Source organism: Syngnathus acus, chromosome 5, assembly GCF_901709675.1.
Source record: "Syngnathus acus chromosome 5, fSynAcu1.2, whole genome shotgun sequence".
NCBI classification, from domain to species: Eukaryota; Metazoa; Chordata; class Actinopteri; order Syngnathiformes; family Syngnathidae; genus Syngnathus; species Syngnathus acus.
In genome coordinates, this window is record NC_051091.1 from 2164379 (window position 1) to 2179556 (window position 15178).

The 15178-nt window shown below is 47.9% G+C and overlaps 2 protein-coding genes across 3 annotated transcripts; both read left to right on the forward strand.

The window, feature by feature from the left end:
- Window positions 1–101: 101 nt before the first annotated feature.
- On the forward strand, window positions 102–6016 carry rbbp5 (retinoblastoma binding protein 5). Of its 2 annotated transcripts, none has more exons than XM_037251860.1 (14): window positions 102–263; window positions 704–729; window positions 810–982; window positions 1154–1294; window positions 1380–1542; window positions 1625–1734; window positions 2358–2477; window positions 2552–2705; window positions 2780–2851; window positions 2977–3094; window positions 3169–3238; window positions 3375–3613; window positions 3792–4022; window positions 5741–6016. In XM_037251860.1, exons 1-14 carry the CDS (start codon window positions 245–247, stop codon window positions 5791–5793), a joined length of 1689 nt encoding a protein of 562 aa, XP_037107755.1. In that variant the 5' UTR covers window positions 102–244; the 3' UTR covers window positions 5794–6016. The 2 variants fall into 2 exon arrangements, with proteins under 2 accessions (XP_037107755.1, XP_037107756.1); XM_037251861.1 differs by having other exon boundaries at window positions 103–263; window positions 3792–3869.
- Window positions 6017–6811: 795 nt separating this feature from the next.
- On the forward strand, window positions 6812–14990 carry ippk (inositol 1,3,4,5,6-pentakisphosphate 2-kinase). The gene is made up of 14 exons (XM_037251862.1): window positions 6812–7021; window positions 8856–8915; window positions 9271–9366; window positions 10909–10975; window positions 11044–11162; window positions 11604–11693; window positions 11764–11822; window positions 11899–11971; window positions 12228–12374; window positions 12443–12551; window positions 12848–12983; window positions 13495–13597; window positions 13670–13770; window positions 13869–14990. The coding sequence occupies exons 1-14, from the start codon at window positions 6941–6943 to the stop codon at window positions 14077–14079; spliced, it is 1452 nt and encodes a 483-aa protein (XP_037107757.1). The 5' UTR covers window positions 6812–6940; the 3' UTR covers window positions 14080–14990.
- The last annotated feature ends 188 nt before the right edge of the window (window positions 14991–15178 follow it).

Consider the following 15178-nt stretch of genomic DNA (forward strand, 5'->3'; position numbering starts at 1 on the left):
TTTTACGATATCATATGATAACCAGTTGGAAAATAAACGAGAGAAAGTTTGATATAATTCGTACCATTTGTTGATCGCCTTACTTGGTGCAGGCATATTCTTGGTCGCATTGTTTGGGGTCTTTCCCGTGGTCTCGGCGGGTCTCCGAGTTGAAACAACGAAAGTGGAAGTACGACCAAGAATTGACGAAAATACTGCTTAAAGTGTAGTTAGTGGATATCGTCGGACCCTCGTTCGGCCCACAATGAATCTTGAGCTGCTCGGTAACCAAAGACAATTCTTACTTGCTTGAAATGATCACGCCTTTGCTAAAAATGGTCAAGTGTTTGTTGTGGTTAGCATCGTGAGATAGCCGAGCACATTAAATGACCCAAATAAATGATCACGCTTGCTATGCTGACTGAAATAACAGACGTACCAGATAAGTATTTTGACGGAAGTGTTTTAAAAAGTCGACGGTTGGTGCATTGTGAGTGACGTTAGCTCATATAAATAGATGTCATATATATATATATATATATATATATATATATATATATATATATATATATATATATATATTTGCCCCACTGTAATTACCTTGAGCATTCAAGAACAGCTATGACAATTACCTATCCCTCATACAATGACTAAAGTGTCGTTTTGAAAGTTTGAATCATGTTGAGAATCTGTCCATGCTTATTGCTCCTTTTTTCTCCCCTAGAATCTTTTGGACAGAACTATCCTGAGGTAAAGCACAGGCGACAGTCTTGGGAAAATGTATGCGGGTGTAACCAGGGCTTGGCTCCCGTTGTGTTTGCATTTGACAGGAGGCAGATGGAACGCTGGACTGCATCAGTATGGCCCTCACCTGCACCTTCAACCGCTGGGGGACACTCCTGGCGGTGGGCTGCAACGACGGCCGCATTGTCATCTGGGATTTCCTGACGCGCGGCATCGCCAAGATCATCAGTGCTCACATCCATCCCGTCTGCTCTTTATAGTAAGACGACACATCGGCGGAACAAACAAATGATTTTAAAAAGCAAAATAAGTCGATTTTCCATGAGATGTCTCCTTTAAGTCATTCGCTGCCATTGGCGGCTATAGACATCAAAGAACTGTTTCAACTGAACTGCCAGTGAATTAGTTCATGTGCGTGTCTTACTTCCAGCTGGAGTCGAGACGGCCACAAGCTGGTGAGTGCGTCCACGGACAACATTGTGTCGCAATGGGACGTCCTGACGGGCGACTGCGACCAGCGCTTCCGCTTCCCCTCGCCCATCCTCAAGCTGCAGTGCCACCCAAGAGACATGCAAGTCTATCACATGACAAGTCCTTGTTCTTCCCGTTGCTTCTCGGAGAGCTGCCTGTTTTGAGTCAAACATCCACATTTGTAGGGACAAAGTGCTGGTGTGTCCCATGAAGTCGGCGCCAGTGCTGCTCACCCTGTCCGACTCCAAACATGTGGTGCTGCCCGTGGACGACGACTCGGACCTGAACGTGGTGGCGGCCTTCGACCGGCGGGGCGAGTACATCTACACGGGCAACGCCAAAGGAAAGGTCAGCTGGCCGAGACGGCCCGACGCTCGTGTATTTCGTCGAATCCCGCTCGCGCTGATGAGGAAACGCTTGCGCCGTGCAGATTTTGGTGTTGAACACGGACACTCAGGACCTGGTGGCGTCGTTCCGAGTGACCACCGGCACCAGCAACACCACCGCCATCAAATCCATTGAATTTGCACGCAAGGGCAGGTGAGAGGAGGACGCAGCACCTAACAATCAAACAGTCAACTGCTATGATTTGTCCTTTTTTGAGACTTGAGTTTTACTTCAACCCAGGGATGGGAATCTTCCGCGGATCCGCGGATTTCCGTGTTTTTTTTCTGTCGAGAGTATCATTTTCGCGAATCGTGTAGATCCGTTCAGAAAATTGTTTTTTTATGGTTGGCTGGCAGCAGTATTGCGACAACAGCCGCCTTATTTTCGGCAGCATTTTGGCGCTACTTTTTTCATTTGCCTTTCTCATCCCTGTTCAACCTCAGGGTTTTAAAAAAATTCACTGGCCCAAAATATCACGACTAATAATTGTGTAATAGTCTACATTTAAAGAATAGAAAAATACATATGTATTTTTTAAATCAAATGATTTACTTATACGGATATAAAAAAATGCACACACGCACACAGGTAAGTGGCCATTGGAAAATCTTTTTTTCTTATATTTTCCGAAACAAGGCGTTTCCTCGAAGAAAACGTGTCGTTGGCATCAAACAAACGTGAAGCAGCAGCTGGTCATTGTCATTGCAATGGAAGAACTCAAGAAGACAGGAGCTTCCAAAAATGCATATTTGGATGACAGCTGTCTGACTTTGCAGTTGCTTCCTCATCAACACGGCGGACCGCATCATCCGGGTTTACGATGGCAGGGAGATCCTGACCTGCGGCCGCGACGGCGAACCCGAACCCATGCAGAAGCTCCAAGATCTGGTCAACAGGTGGGCCCGGACCCTCCCCGACTTGAGCGTTACTGCGGCGGGGAAGCCTCTTACCGCGTCTTAGCGTCCTTCAGGACTCCGTGGAAGCGCTGCTGCTTCTCCGGGGACGGCGAGTACATTGTCGCCGGCTCGGCTCGCCAGCACGCCCTCTACATCTGGGAGAAGAGCATCGGCAACCTGGTCAAGATCCTGCACGGCACCCGAGGGGAGCTGCTGCTAGATGTGGCTGTAAGGACCCGCTGGCCAGCCGTTTGCGCCGCTGCTCGCTCTTGACACTCACGCCACTTTCCTCTTCTCCGCAGTGGCATCCCGTGCGCCCCATCATTGCCTCCATCTCAAGCGGCGTGGTGTCCATCTGGGCCCAAAACCAAGTGGTTAGTCCGCCGGCCCGCATGTCCTCCCTTTGGCAGAAAACTTGTGCAATCGCCCGGTCCTTGGTTTGAAAAGAAGAGCTGCACAACATTGGGAAAAACGGCAAACCGCTGCTTCCCACCCGCAGGAGAATTGGAGCGCTTTTGCGCCAGACTTCAAAGAGCTGGATGAGAACGTTGAGTACGAGGAGCGAGAGTCCGAGTTTGACATTGAGGATGAGGACAAGAGCGAACCCGAGCAGACAGGTACAGTTGCCGTCATCGCAACACATTTCGCTCTCGCCGCTTCTAACCGGGGACGCGTGTGGCCCACGTGGCAGGCGCCGACGCGGCTGAGGACGAGGAGGTGGACGTCACAACGGTGGACCCCATTGTGGCATTTTGCAGCAGGTGAGGAAGATTAATCGCGCCGACGGCATTCGTCAACTTCGCCGCACGTGACACACTCGGGTCCAAACGCCTTGGATGGCAAAATGAATGGAATGTCAAGTTGTGTAACCGTCATGGCGCCTTGTGTTTGGTGCAGCGACGAGGAGCTGGAGGATTACAAGGCTTTGTTGTACCTTCCCATCGCCCCCGAGGTGGAGGACCCAGAGGAGAACCCCTTCGGTCCCCCGCCAGACTCCACGCCCCAGACGGGCGCCACCGAGGAGGTGGCGCAGGCGGGCGGCGACAAGAAACAGCGGCCGCCGTCATCCGATGGAGCCCCGGCCAAGAAGAAGGCACGCACTACCAACATCGAACTGCAGGGGGTGCCAGTTGATGGTAAGAAAGAAAGAAAGAAAATCTACCCGGACCCGTGAACTCCTGCGTAAAATAGATGCCTCCCTTCCCAGGCCCGATCAGCGCGTCGACCATCGCTAATGACAATGAACGCTCAGCGTTGTCCGATTATTCTGCGAACACGGCTGCTTATTTGTTCTTCTCGATCCGCCTTTTGCAGAAGTGCACCCCCTGCTGGGCGTGAAGGGCGACGGCAAGTCTAAGAAGAAGGCGGCGGGCCGGCCCAAAGGCTCCAAAGGTAAAGACAAAGACTTCCCCTTCAGGCCCAAGCCCTACAGGGGCGGCGAGCGGCCGTCCTTCGCCATGGAGGTCCTGGCCGGCTCGGGCCCAGGAGGCGGCAGTGGAGGAGGAGGAGGGATGAAGGGCAGGGCAGAGGGGGGCCTGGCCACAGGTAAGCGTGCCATTGCCACTGATGCTGGCTGACAGGGGGCAGTGTGCTGGTCTTGCTGGTCCTTCTGCTCCACTAAGCTCTGCTGATTGACAGCTCAGCCTGTCTCCTCTGTGCTGCTCCCCCTCCCTACTGCACCCCCAAGTCCAATCAACATCAATTGCCAAAGCAGCGCTTCTCAAACCGAGCTCAAAATGACAACACAAAACCAAAATCAAAGGAGTCAGATTCAAAATCAGAGTCTTTGGAAAAATGGCTCCCCTGTGAACGAGTCTTGGAGCTCCAAAGTTTGACAAGCCTGCTTGGTGTAAAGCTAGAGTCTGAGACATTGGAGACTTTATTAGAAACACCAGCACAATCTCATGATGGTGAGCCAACATTAACCTTCCAGGCCATGTTGTTTCATTGCATTCTTGTTGGCGGCGCTAATGCATGTCCCAAACCGCATTCTCCATCCGCTGAATCTGGCGGGTCCCATTGGGCCCCTATGCAAGCGCTCTGTAACCAAATCAAATCCACACTTTGAAGTGGATTTGCACCATATTTGAATGATGTGCTAATCCAGTTGTTCATTTGATGCACAGCTAGAGTTTTGGAACGGAAATGTCCAAATGTCCAGGTTTGCATTGGAAGGTGTACCTAATGAAGTGTCCAGTGAATGAAAGTACCCCCCATCAGCCAAGTGGAAGTGCCTTTTCTACACGCGTCATGTGTCCAGAGTGCGTTTTGACTACTGTCAAATGCCCCAAACAAAAACACAAATTGGTGGTAACTGATGATTGACCGACCGCCCGCCCGCCCGCCCGCTTGGCCCTCCTGCTCCCTGCACCCGCTTCGGCCCCGCCCTGCCTCACCTCACCTCGCCTCGCCTGTCTCCTTTGACCTTGTTGGGTGTGCTGTTGCTCACTTCCTGTCCTTTTTTTGTCCTCTTTAGTAGACTAACCCCACCCTAACCATGGCTTTTTCTTGTACATCAGCAACCGTTGACAGTCTCCTGCTACTTACACATTAAGAGCCTATTGTACAGCTAAGGGTCATTTTTCTTAACCAGAATGTGCTCAGAAAAAACACCACACACACAGTGGAAACTTTTGCCATAATTTGTCCTTTTTTTTTTTGAACAGCAATGACCTCCACTGAAACAAATAACAAATATAGAGATTTTCTGACAGATAGTTGAAAACAAGTCATTCCTCTTGAAAAAAATGTTGCCAGTTTTAACCGTTAATGTATATTGGTTCCTTCAGAAAGATTATAAATGGAATTATATGCATTTGTAGATCAGAAGTACTTGATAGAATTTCTCACTTCAACATATGATTGTGCTCCTAAATTGGCAGAATTTAAGAAACAGTGGCAATGGCTGTTTAGTGTCATGATTGTGCAATTCTTATGGTTAATTTGCATCCAGTGAAAAACAAATGTCCTTGGCCCGATCATTTGTAAACGTTCAAGCGTTTTGGCGGAATCTTGTGGCATTTTTGACATGGACCTATTTATTCATATTTATATTTTAGGGTGACATAGACCTGAAAGACACAATTAAGATTTCAGACAACAGAGTATACATTTTGAAAAAACAACCACCACCCAAGAACAGGTTGAATTTGCAACATTTGACATGTCAATATGTGGATGATTGTAGCGTTCCCCGCCACTCTGTGAGGAAATGTGCTTCTGTTTGAGCGCTGCTTGACAAGCGGTACGCTGCTCCTTTGCAGGGACGCTGGTGACTCAGACGTACAAGCAGCACGACAACGGGGGCATGGACTGAGGCCACGAGAAACACAAAATCCACAGACTGTGAGCAAGCACCAATATGCGCGCTTTCCACTCCTGTCAGAAGTGGGAAACTCCCACACCTCGCTCGGGCCCACCAACAGGAGAGATCACGTCCTCTGTACCGTTTGTCTTGTATAGAATTGTCTCATAGTGTTTGTATGTGAGTGTGGAGGGCGGGCTTTTTTTATACAAATTAAAAGATTTTGGAATTATCACAAGTCACATGTTCAGTTTGTCAAACTTGATTACAGTAGGTAAGGGCCAATGATCGCTTTCATAGTATGAAGATTCTATACAACTACCTTCTTTCCATCAGTGTAAATTTCCAGCAGGACTTTATTTCAAATTGAACACGGAACACACTATATATCCCTTTCAAGGGATTCTCTAATTTTCAACGTATGGAAAAGACGGGGGAAATTAACTGTGAAAAGAATTGACGTTAACAGGTTCTATTCTATTGACAAGAAACATGGATGTGTGCATGGAAATATTATGGACCCTATATACATTTTTTCTAGGGTCCCAAATAAGACTGGACTTTCAAAATAAAAGCCATATGGGGGCTTATTTTACGCCAGGGCTATAATTACTCGTCGATCATATGATCAACTCGACGTTTCCACTTCGCGATTATGACAGAAAACACGGAAGTTCGTCGGTACCCAAGAGCCTGGCCAATCAGAGTGCAGTAAGTACATCAGTAACGCCAATTGGCTGGTCAATCAGTCAATCAAAGCTATACGTCAAGTTAATATAGTTCACCTGTGGGACCAAGTCAAACCGTTTACCAAAATTAAGACCGTCGTCAGCAAATATCCGTGGTAATACAGTCCTACGTGTTCTTAAACCACTTTAAAATGCATTTTACTGTATAATTTAGGACTTAAACATAAAAAAACAATGTATGTTGTTGAGTTTATGCTAAATCAACCGATACGTCAGCGTAATATTAAAATATGTGTCTGTACTTTGAAAACGTAAGCGGAAGTTGGTGTGCGCAATGAGGCGCTAGCCGGCAGGTTGTGGCAGAAGTCAGTGTGTCAATGCACTGCTAACTGTCCGACTCACAACTAGTTGGAGGACTTCGAAGCGGCCGTCTCGCTAGAGTCTAAACTCACCCGGCGCCGCCGAAGGCGATGGAGCTGGACAAGATGGACGAAAACGACTGGCGCTACCACGGCGAGGGCAACAAGAGCCTGGTTGTGTCCCACGTACAGGTGAGTCAGTCGGCTAGCCAAGTTGAGCTAAAGTGCTCGGACCGGCTGCGGCTTCCGGACCGCCGCTTGACACTTTGTCTCACCTTCAGCCGGCCTCAACTCGCCGGGATAGTCTGGTAGAAACCTCCCGGGGATGATTGTGACTTGAAAGCGCACGGCGGAAGTGTCACCACCGGACCGGGGGGATTTGGATCTACGAAGCGCACTTGGGCTGGTTTGCTAGCTTGGCCACAATACAATGAGAATGCGCGTCCAAACGTCACAAATAACCGTCACGTCCGATGTGCACGTTCAGTGGGGTGGGCGTCAGGTGGGCTGTCATCACGGACTATCCCGAAGGTGCTCTCTGGTCCGGTGGCAGCCGGCCGAGCCGAGCTGAAGCGCGTGGGTTGTTCAGGGACACGCGCCCCCCCCACCCCATCCCCTCAAGGCGCCGGCCGGACCAGCCCGAGCATGCCGTCGTTGAGCAACAAGTGATGACAGCACACGTTCCAAAACACCACACCTGCTTTGGTTCCTCCATTTGTTTGTTTATTTGCGCTGTGACTACACAAGAGACACATTCGAGCTTTTGAAGCCTTTGCGCTGCTTCAATGAGGGGGAAAAAACGTCCTCTGATTTTGACTTCTTGGACTGTGTCGATTACCGTATTTTCCGGACTATAAGTCGCACCGGGGTACAAGTCGCATCAGTCATAAAATGCACAATAAAGGGGAAAAAGACATATATATAAGTCGCACCTGAGTACAAGTCACAGTTTGGGGAGAAATTTATTTGACAAAATCCAACACCCAAAACAAACATTAATAGGCAACAGGCTGAACGGTACAGTATGCTAACGTTACATAAACACATAAAAGAGGAACTGAGAACATGACTGACGTAACATATTAAGAATTATTCAAATAACAAATAAGTTTATCGAACAATCTGTGTCACTCCAAATCATTAAATCCATCGAAATCTTCGTCCTCTGTGTCACTTATAAACAACTCCGCTGACTCCGGAAGTAAATGCGGCGCTGACGTCAGACTCGTCGTCAGTTACGGTTCCAATTATTCCACAGGCCTATATGAGTATATATAAACTATATATCAAATAACTATAACATAAATAACAAGTTTATCAAACCATCCGTGTCACTCCAAATCATTAAATCCATCGAAATCTTCATCCACTGTGTCACTTGTAAAAAAAAAAAAACTCAACTGACTTTGGAAGTAGATGCAGTTTAGTGTGAAAATAACACGTGAAGTGATATACTAGTAAGTAAGTAATATCTTAATGATCAAATAATAATGTGTTCATAATTTCACATATAAGTCGCTTCTGAGTATAAGTCGCACCCCAAGCCAAACTATGGGAAAAAAACTGCGACTTATAGCCCGAAATATACGGTACACAGTTGTGGAAAAGCAGTCTTGTGTTTCCAATGTTTTGTTTATTTTTAATGCTGGATACAATTGAAGGTACCTTTGGGCAAACATGAGAAAAAAATGGAGTTGGAGCAGTTATTGAGTCATTGTCCTTGATGTTATCATTTGAAAAAAAAACAAAAAACACTTGTAGCATTTTAGGCATTCCGTGTTTTTTGTTTTTTTACCAGTCTGTTTGTCACACGATGCACCTTTTGTGTTTTTTCCCCATGACTGTTGAATTTGGTAATGACAAGTAGTTGTCATTAACTTGCTAATCGATGACTTTGCACCTAGTTTTGCACCTCTGATAGACGAAGACATCTCAGCATTGCCACTCAGCGCTCTTTTTATGATGTCATGAATTGAACGGTGCCGTCAAATCTGCATATTTTGAATCCTACTGTGCTTCCTCGCAGCTGTCCAAAGTTCTTCGCCTGCTCAAATATCCCACCGAGGACTCTGAAAACCCGCCACAGGTAAAGCAATGTTTCTTTTTGGTGCTTTTGTTTTCCCCTGCTTGCCTTGACATGACGTGACACACGCGTGCGTGCGCTTTTTACTGAAATTGTTTTTGAAAGCGCCTCAACTTCTCACACACCCAATCATTGGTGCGTTCACCCGGTTTGTCTTGGTGTGGACTCACCGAGGTGATGGAAACGGAAATAATCTGTTTAGAAGAGTCAAGCGCCTTTGAAGGAACCCTCGGACGCTTGAAGACGAGCGTCCTCAAAAGTCATCTCGGTCCAAGTTGTACTTTCTCTTGATACGCGATAGTTTGACAAGCATGTGCCACTCGAATGTATGAGCGTGTGTGTTGTGTGTGCCTTCCAGACGGCAGAGCAGGCCTTCAGGCAGATCCAAAACATCGTGGACTTCAGCTCCAACGTGATGAGCTGCCTGCTGGGCGACAAGTTCATCCACAGCGGAGTAAGGCGCCTGCCCGCTTGCACGCATGATGAGAATGCCGTGAGCCACTGCGAGAAAATTCACTTTTGAGTGTGTTTAAACAATGTTTCCAAGCGCGTTTTGTGACCTGAAATGCAAACATTTTGAGTTCGGGATTACATTTTGGCTGAGGGAGGTTTGATTCTGAAGGAAAGGGCTTAGCCCACGTAGCGTTAATAGTCTTGAACGTTCCCACTGGAGGGAAAATACGTTGCTAAAGTTGTTTTGCTTCGTCCATCATTGGCAAAATGCTCCGAATAAGGAACCGCAGGAAACATTGACGACAACGTCTCTCCGAATATCAACACTGAATGTTGGAAGCCTTCTCGGAGATCCCAAAGAAGTCTTCATGGGGCCTTTTTTAGCAACTTTTTTTTTGCTTTAAAAAAAGATCATCGGAAGACAAGAAGTCGCAGTGTTCTCGTTATCGGGTCAGTCATCTGACGTCTGGCTTGGATAAAATGCAATATTGTTTCTTCTTTGAATGTTGCAGACGCGGTGCGTTGGCCCTGAGGCGTCAACAGGGCGTACGTAAAAAAAAAAAAAAAATCCTGTAGCTGTCTTCATTATCATCATCACATCCCTTAAAGCTTACGTATCACGTAAATAAGTTCCTCTGTTTTACGTTAGACTCATTCAGTTGGGGTCCATATAAAGTGGAACAGCGACCCTTTTGTCTGAATTCCTCGTTTTGATAGCATCACAAGTCCCTCTTTTCTACTTGTTTTGACGTGCGGCTCAGAGCAAGCCTTTCTTTAAATGCTATAAAATGTTATAATAAGAATTCTAAAAACATATTTACAGTATGTACACTTGTACCTTGTTATAAAAACGTTGTTATAATAATAAGAGCTCTAAAAACATTCACAGTATGGATACTTAAACTACAACTACTTATGTTACGCACACACGCTCACAGACACACGTACATGTATCATATTTATATTATTTATACCTTATTTTCTGTATGTCATTTATACTACATGTTAATATACTATTTACATGTTTGAAACTATTATTTAATGTTCTAATGACAACATACTGGACTGTCTCAGGAAATTAGAATATTGTGATAAATGCGATTAAAAAAACAAGAATGTCATGCATTCTGGATTCATTACAAATCAACTGAAATATTGCAAGCCTTTTATTATTTTAATATTGCTGATTATGGCTTACAGCTTAAGAAAACTCAAAAAAAATTGAATATCTCCTCAGACCAAGTAAAAAAAAAAAGATTTATAACAGCAAAACAAAATCGAACATTTGAAAATGTCCATTAATACACTCAGTACTTGGTTGCGAATCCTTTTGCACGGCTTAGTATTAAAAATGCCAAAATTACACAAATATTAGACACGTTTAAGAAAAATATGAAAATTAACAATCCCACAAATATTCATTGAAAATAAGACAATCAAGTAACATTATAGCCAAAAGAAAGTCATTGGTGGGAAAACAAAAAGTGCAAAGCTATGAGGCGGAAATTACACCAAAAATGAAGATTTTCTGTTGTGCTCGTAGGAAGTGGTCAAGCTGCCGCTGGAGTTTGTGCGGCAGCTCTCCATCAAAGTTCAACATCAACGACCTGGTAAGACAGCAACGAGCACGTTGGCCAACAAAACAAGCCGCTCACTGACACGTGTGTGTGTGCGTTAGCATGGCGCCGCGACAAAGTGATGGACATCTACAGTGGCTGCGCGCTGTGCTTGCCCAACCTGACGTGGCCCGGCCTCCCTCAGCACGCGCACATGCCGCCGCTCTGCGTGGAAATCAAGGTAAGCGCTCGCGCACGTCACCTTTGTTTGGTAGGTCACAAACGCAGCCCCGCCACAAAGAGGAATCCGAATAACCCGTTTCAAACATGACCCTACCCAAAGAAGAATCCGAATGACGCAGGCGGCGGCGAGTGTTGCGCCGAGGTACAAAAGCATGTCACTCAAAAGACGTGAGAGCGCTCCAAGCCGTGCCTCGCGACAGGCATCGGCCCACCTGCCGTTTCTGTTGGCTTTTGTGCTAGCGGACCGCTGATATTTGCCGGGGAATCCAAACAAGACCTTTGCAAACATTGTCGGCAGTGCACGAATCGTCTACCTCATGGATATTGGAGCAACGAATGAGTTCAAAATCAATTTGTATCCGATGAATTGATGCAAGAAAGGCTGGTAACCATGGCACATTGACGGCGCTCGCGCCTTGTACATGTGTGTGCGCCTCAGCCCAAGTGCGGCTTCCTGCCGTCCGCCAAGCACATCAGCCGAGACATCAAGAGCAAAGTGTGTCGCTTCTGCATGCACCAACACTACAAGGTGGGCTTGGGCTGGGCGCAGCAGCAACGCCACCGCCGAGGCCACTCGTAACGTGCTTTGGCTTTGACAGGTGGCCAGCGGGCGCTGGAAGAGACGCAGCCTCTACTGCCCGCTCGACTTGTTCTCGGGGTGAGTGGGCCGCCACCCAATGAGCAAATACCTTTGGCGGGCTGCGTGACGCCTCGCCCGCCGCTTGTTCCCGCAGGAGCAGAGCCAGGATGCACTTTGCTGTCCGCCAGCTCATCGAAGAACCTCAGAACAACTTCAAAATCTTCAAGGTGCGCTTTTGCCGCAACTAGCCTTTGTCCATCCCTCGTAATGACTCAAACGCTTGTGGCACATTTGAGAGAATTTGGTTAATTCAGTACTCGTAGGACAACTAAAAGCAATCAACGTCATTGCCAGGCAACGGGTTTCAATCAAAAATGGACCCAAGTCGCCCCTTCCCCACTTGGCTCCTTTTGATTCAGCTGCAAAAGACAGAAACAAACGTGTGTGTGTCTGTCTGTATTTCTGTGTGTGTGTGTGTGTCAGGGGGGTCAGTGCATATACGCCAGCAAAGAGTGCACCGGCGAGGACTCGTCAGACCTCAACTCTCTGCTCTACCACCTGCGGCCTTACTTCCTGTACGCCAACTGCATCCACGTGAGCGGCAAAGCCGTCCTCAGCGACTTCATCCAGGTGAGCGCTGGCCCGCCAAGCCCTGTTGGCGTTCCGGGTCGCTGAGCTGGCAGAGTTTCACTGCGCAGGTGCTGGTCAACGCCCTACTTAGCGGTGGCGGCGGCGTGGCAGAACGACGGCAGGAGGGACGGACTTTCTGCGAGGCCAGTCTTTTCAACAAGGAGCGACAGCGATACGGTGAAAGCACACCCGTCGCCACTTTTTCGATCCCCGTTTGTCATCTTGACGAAAACGACACTGGCTAAGTGCTGGTGACGTAGCACGTCCTCTTGGTGCAACACCTTGATGAAAACGGTGCCAGCTGTCATGCGGATGACGCAAATGTTGACGTCTCCACGCGGGGTCTGCTCGTCTTCCGGGCGGACTAAATGCTTTGACGGCACGTCGCGAGACGATCTCGCGGCACGGGCGAAATAGATTTTCCGAATTGTTTCCCCCAGCCAACACGCTGATCGTGTTGCTGTTGTACGCAGGCTCTCAAGGTTTGCCCAGCGAAAGCGTTCTGTCCCGCATCCTGCGCACGCAAATGCTGGACAACTTGAACATCGAAGGCCTTTACCCGCTCTACCGGCGAGTGGAACAACACCTGCGTGACTTCCCCAAGGAGAGGTGATTGGCACAGGAGGCAATCGCAATCGAGAAAGCGAGTGACGTGCCGTAAAGTGAATGTGAGAGCGGTGCGAGTGTGTCTTTCAATTGTGTGCGAGGGGAAAATGTCAGCGTTGTCTGTAAAAGTGTCAGTGGAGCGAGTGTGCAAGACTACATGAGAGGAAAAAAAGCATTAGCACTCGAGTCGTGCGGGTGAGTGGAAAATGTCAATATTTGAGTGTGAGAGCTTTTAGTTGAGTCAACAAAAAAAAAAAGTAAAAGTAAAACTTGTTTGTCTGCGTGTGGGTCTTTTAGTCATGTGTATGCAAAAAAAGAAAACTCAAGAGAACAGTAGCTTGAGTGAAAAAGTCAAGATTGAGTATGAAAGTTTCAGAAATTGTTTCAGGATTGAGTGCGAGAGTCGTTTGTGAATCAAAAAAACATTTGCATTTATGGCGTCGCATATGGGAAAGTTTCCAAAGTATGGGAAAGACATGGTCCTGACTTGCTTTCCTGTGACCCCGCCCCCCAGGACCAGCCTCCAGGTGGACGGTCCGTACAACGAGGCCTTCCTGGAGCGTCTCCAGAAGTGTCCCGCGGAGGATGACGGCTCGCTGGACTTTGCCGTGTCGAAGGTGAGACAAAATGTGTTGCTGTGGCGGCAACGCCTGCCCAGCTGGCCCCGCCCACTTCCATTTCACCTTCAGGTGCATCAGTACCGCGTCGCCATGACGGCCAAGGACTGCTCCATCATGGTCGCCCTCGTGCCCAGCGCCACCAATGACCAGGATGACGACGACCAGGACACGTGAGTGCCCAAATTTGGAGCTGGTTTCAAATACGCTGCGCTTGTGCTCGCCGTCCTTTCTGGCTCACCGCTTTAACTCTGGCGCAACGGACTTTCAGCTTGTGTGCCGCTCAGCGTCGCCTGCAGGACTTCCTGTCGTCCCGAATGCCCGCCTTCTCCTACTCAGTGTCCATGCTGGACCTCGACCCCAAGCCACTGGACAGCATCCCGCTGCAGCTGAGTCTGGACCACAAGATTGTGCAGTGCTACGCCAGAACACTGGCCGCCTCTGACCGCGACGACCGCACGTTGCACTTCAGGCCCGTGTGAGTGGGCACCGCCGCTTCCCGGGATTCCTCTGGCGTAAGTTTTGACTCCCTGAACGGATTCCCAAGGACCTTGAGTTTAGGCATCGCCGTGGCAACGCTGCTTTCCTGGATAGTGCCAAGACAGCCTTCGAGGCTGGTCGTGATGTCATTTGCTGAATGTATTGCCAAGCCGCCGAGGACCTGAGCTGGAACGCATTTTTACCTGAGCTCATGTGACCGCGCGTGTGCCCCCTTTCAAACGATCCTTATGTTTCTGAGCCCAAGATTGTGAACAAAAGAATGACGTTGTTATGAGCAGCTTTGACGCACGAGGTCGTAGTCGGAACATTGCGCTCCTGAGATTGCTACGTTGAAGTTCATATCTGGCAATTCCCTTGACCACGGCGTCAAATGCGAACACACAAGACGTCCGTTTCTGCTCACACAAAAAGCGCCACACTGGGATGATATGTTGACTTTTACACGCGGCGTGGAAAGGGATACGTGCGATGTCACTTCCTGTGAGTGTCCTGTCGGCATCTTTGCGTGTGGTGCCATCTGCGCGTGGGTATTTTCCAACGTGATCTACTCTGGACTGTCAGGATGAGTTTTGTGTCCATTGTGGGAGGGGCTGCGCCACCTACAGTATGCATGAATGGATCACAGAAAAAGAAACGACCCCAAATAAAGTGGAAGGATCATGGTTTTAAAAAAAGAAAAAAGAAAAAAAAGATTTATAGACTTTGGAGGAATTTTTAAAATGGTGGCGTGCGTGCAGACATTTGGTGGGGGGACAAAACTATTTGTGAAAAGAAAGACTGCTTGTCTGCCATTTTGTATGTAAATTATTTATTTTTGTAGATTTTGACCAATGAGCTCTGCTGTCACATTCACAATTTAGACTGGAGCAAAGTAAAACACTTTGAAACACAGGCTTCCCATTACTGTTATCCTTTCTAGTTGTTTTCGCCGTTTGTCTTTTCGCCCATCTGATTCGCACCCTTTGAGTTGTCAATCAAAGTCGCCTCCAACATCACCAACCTGCTCTTGACCTTTAACACACTTGACTTTTATGGTTGTGTGACTCCCTCTAGTCGGGTACATGCGCGCACACTCCCACG

What these genes read in the sequence shown, in the direction of transcription:
- rbbp5 (XM_037251860.1), top strand. An exon ending in TCTGGGCCCAAAACCAAGTG is followed by an intron (nt 2,852 to 2,976) that starts GTTAGTCCGCCG and finishes TCCCACCCGCAG; the next exon opens with GAGAATTGGAGCGCTTTTGC. An exon ending in GCAGGGGGTGCCAGTTGATG is followed by an intron (nt 3,614 to 3,791) that starts GTAAGAAAGAAA and finishes CGCCTTTTGCAG; the next exon opens with AAGTGCACCCCCTGCTGGGC.
- ippk (XM_037251862.1), top strand. Translation starts at nt 6,941, where the DNA reads ATGGAGCTGGACAAGATGGACGAAAACGACTGGCGCTACCACGGCGAG. An exon ending in ACTCTGAAAACCCGCCACAG is followed by an intron (nt 8,916 to 9,270) that starts GTAAAGCAATGT and finishes TGTGCCTTCCAG; the next exon opens with ACGGCAGAGCAGGCCTTCAG. An exon ending in AGTTCAACATCAACGACCTG is followed by an intron (nt 10,976 to 11,043) that starts GTAAGACAGCAA and finishes TGTGTGCGTTAG; the next exon opens with CATGGCGCCGCGACAAAGTG.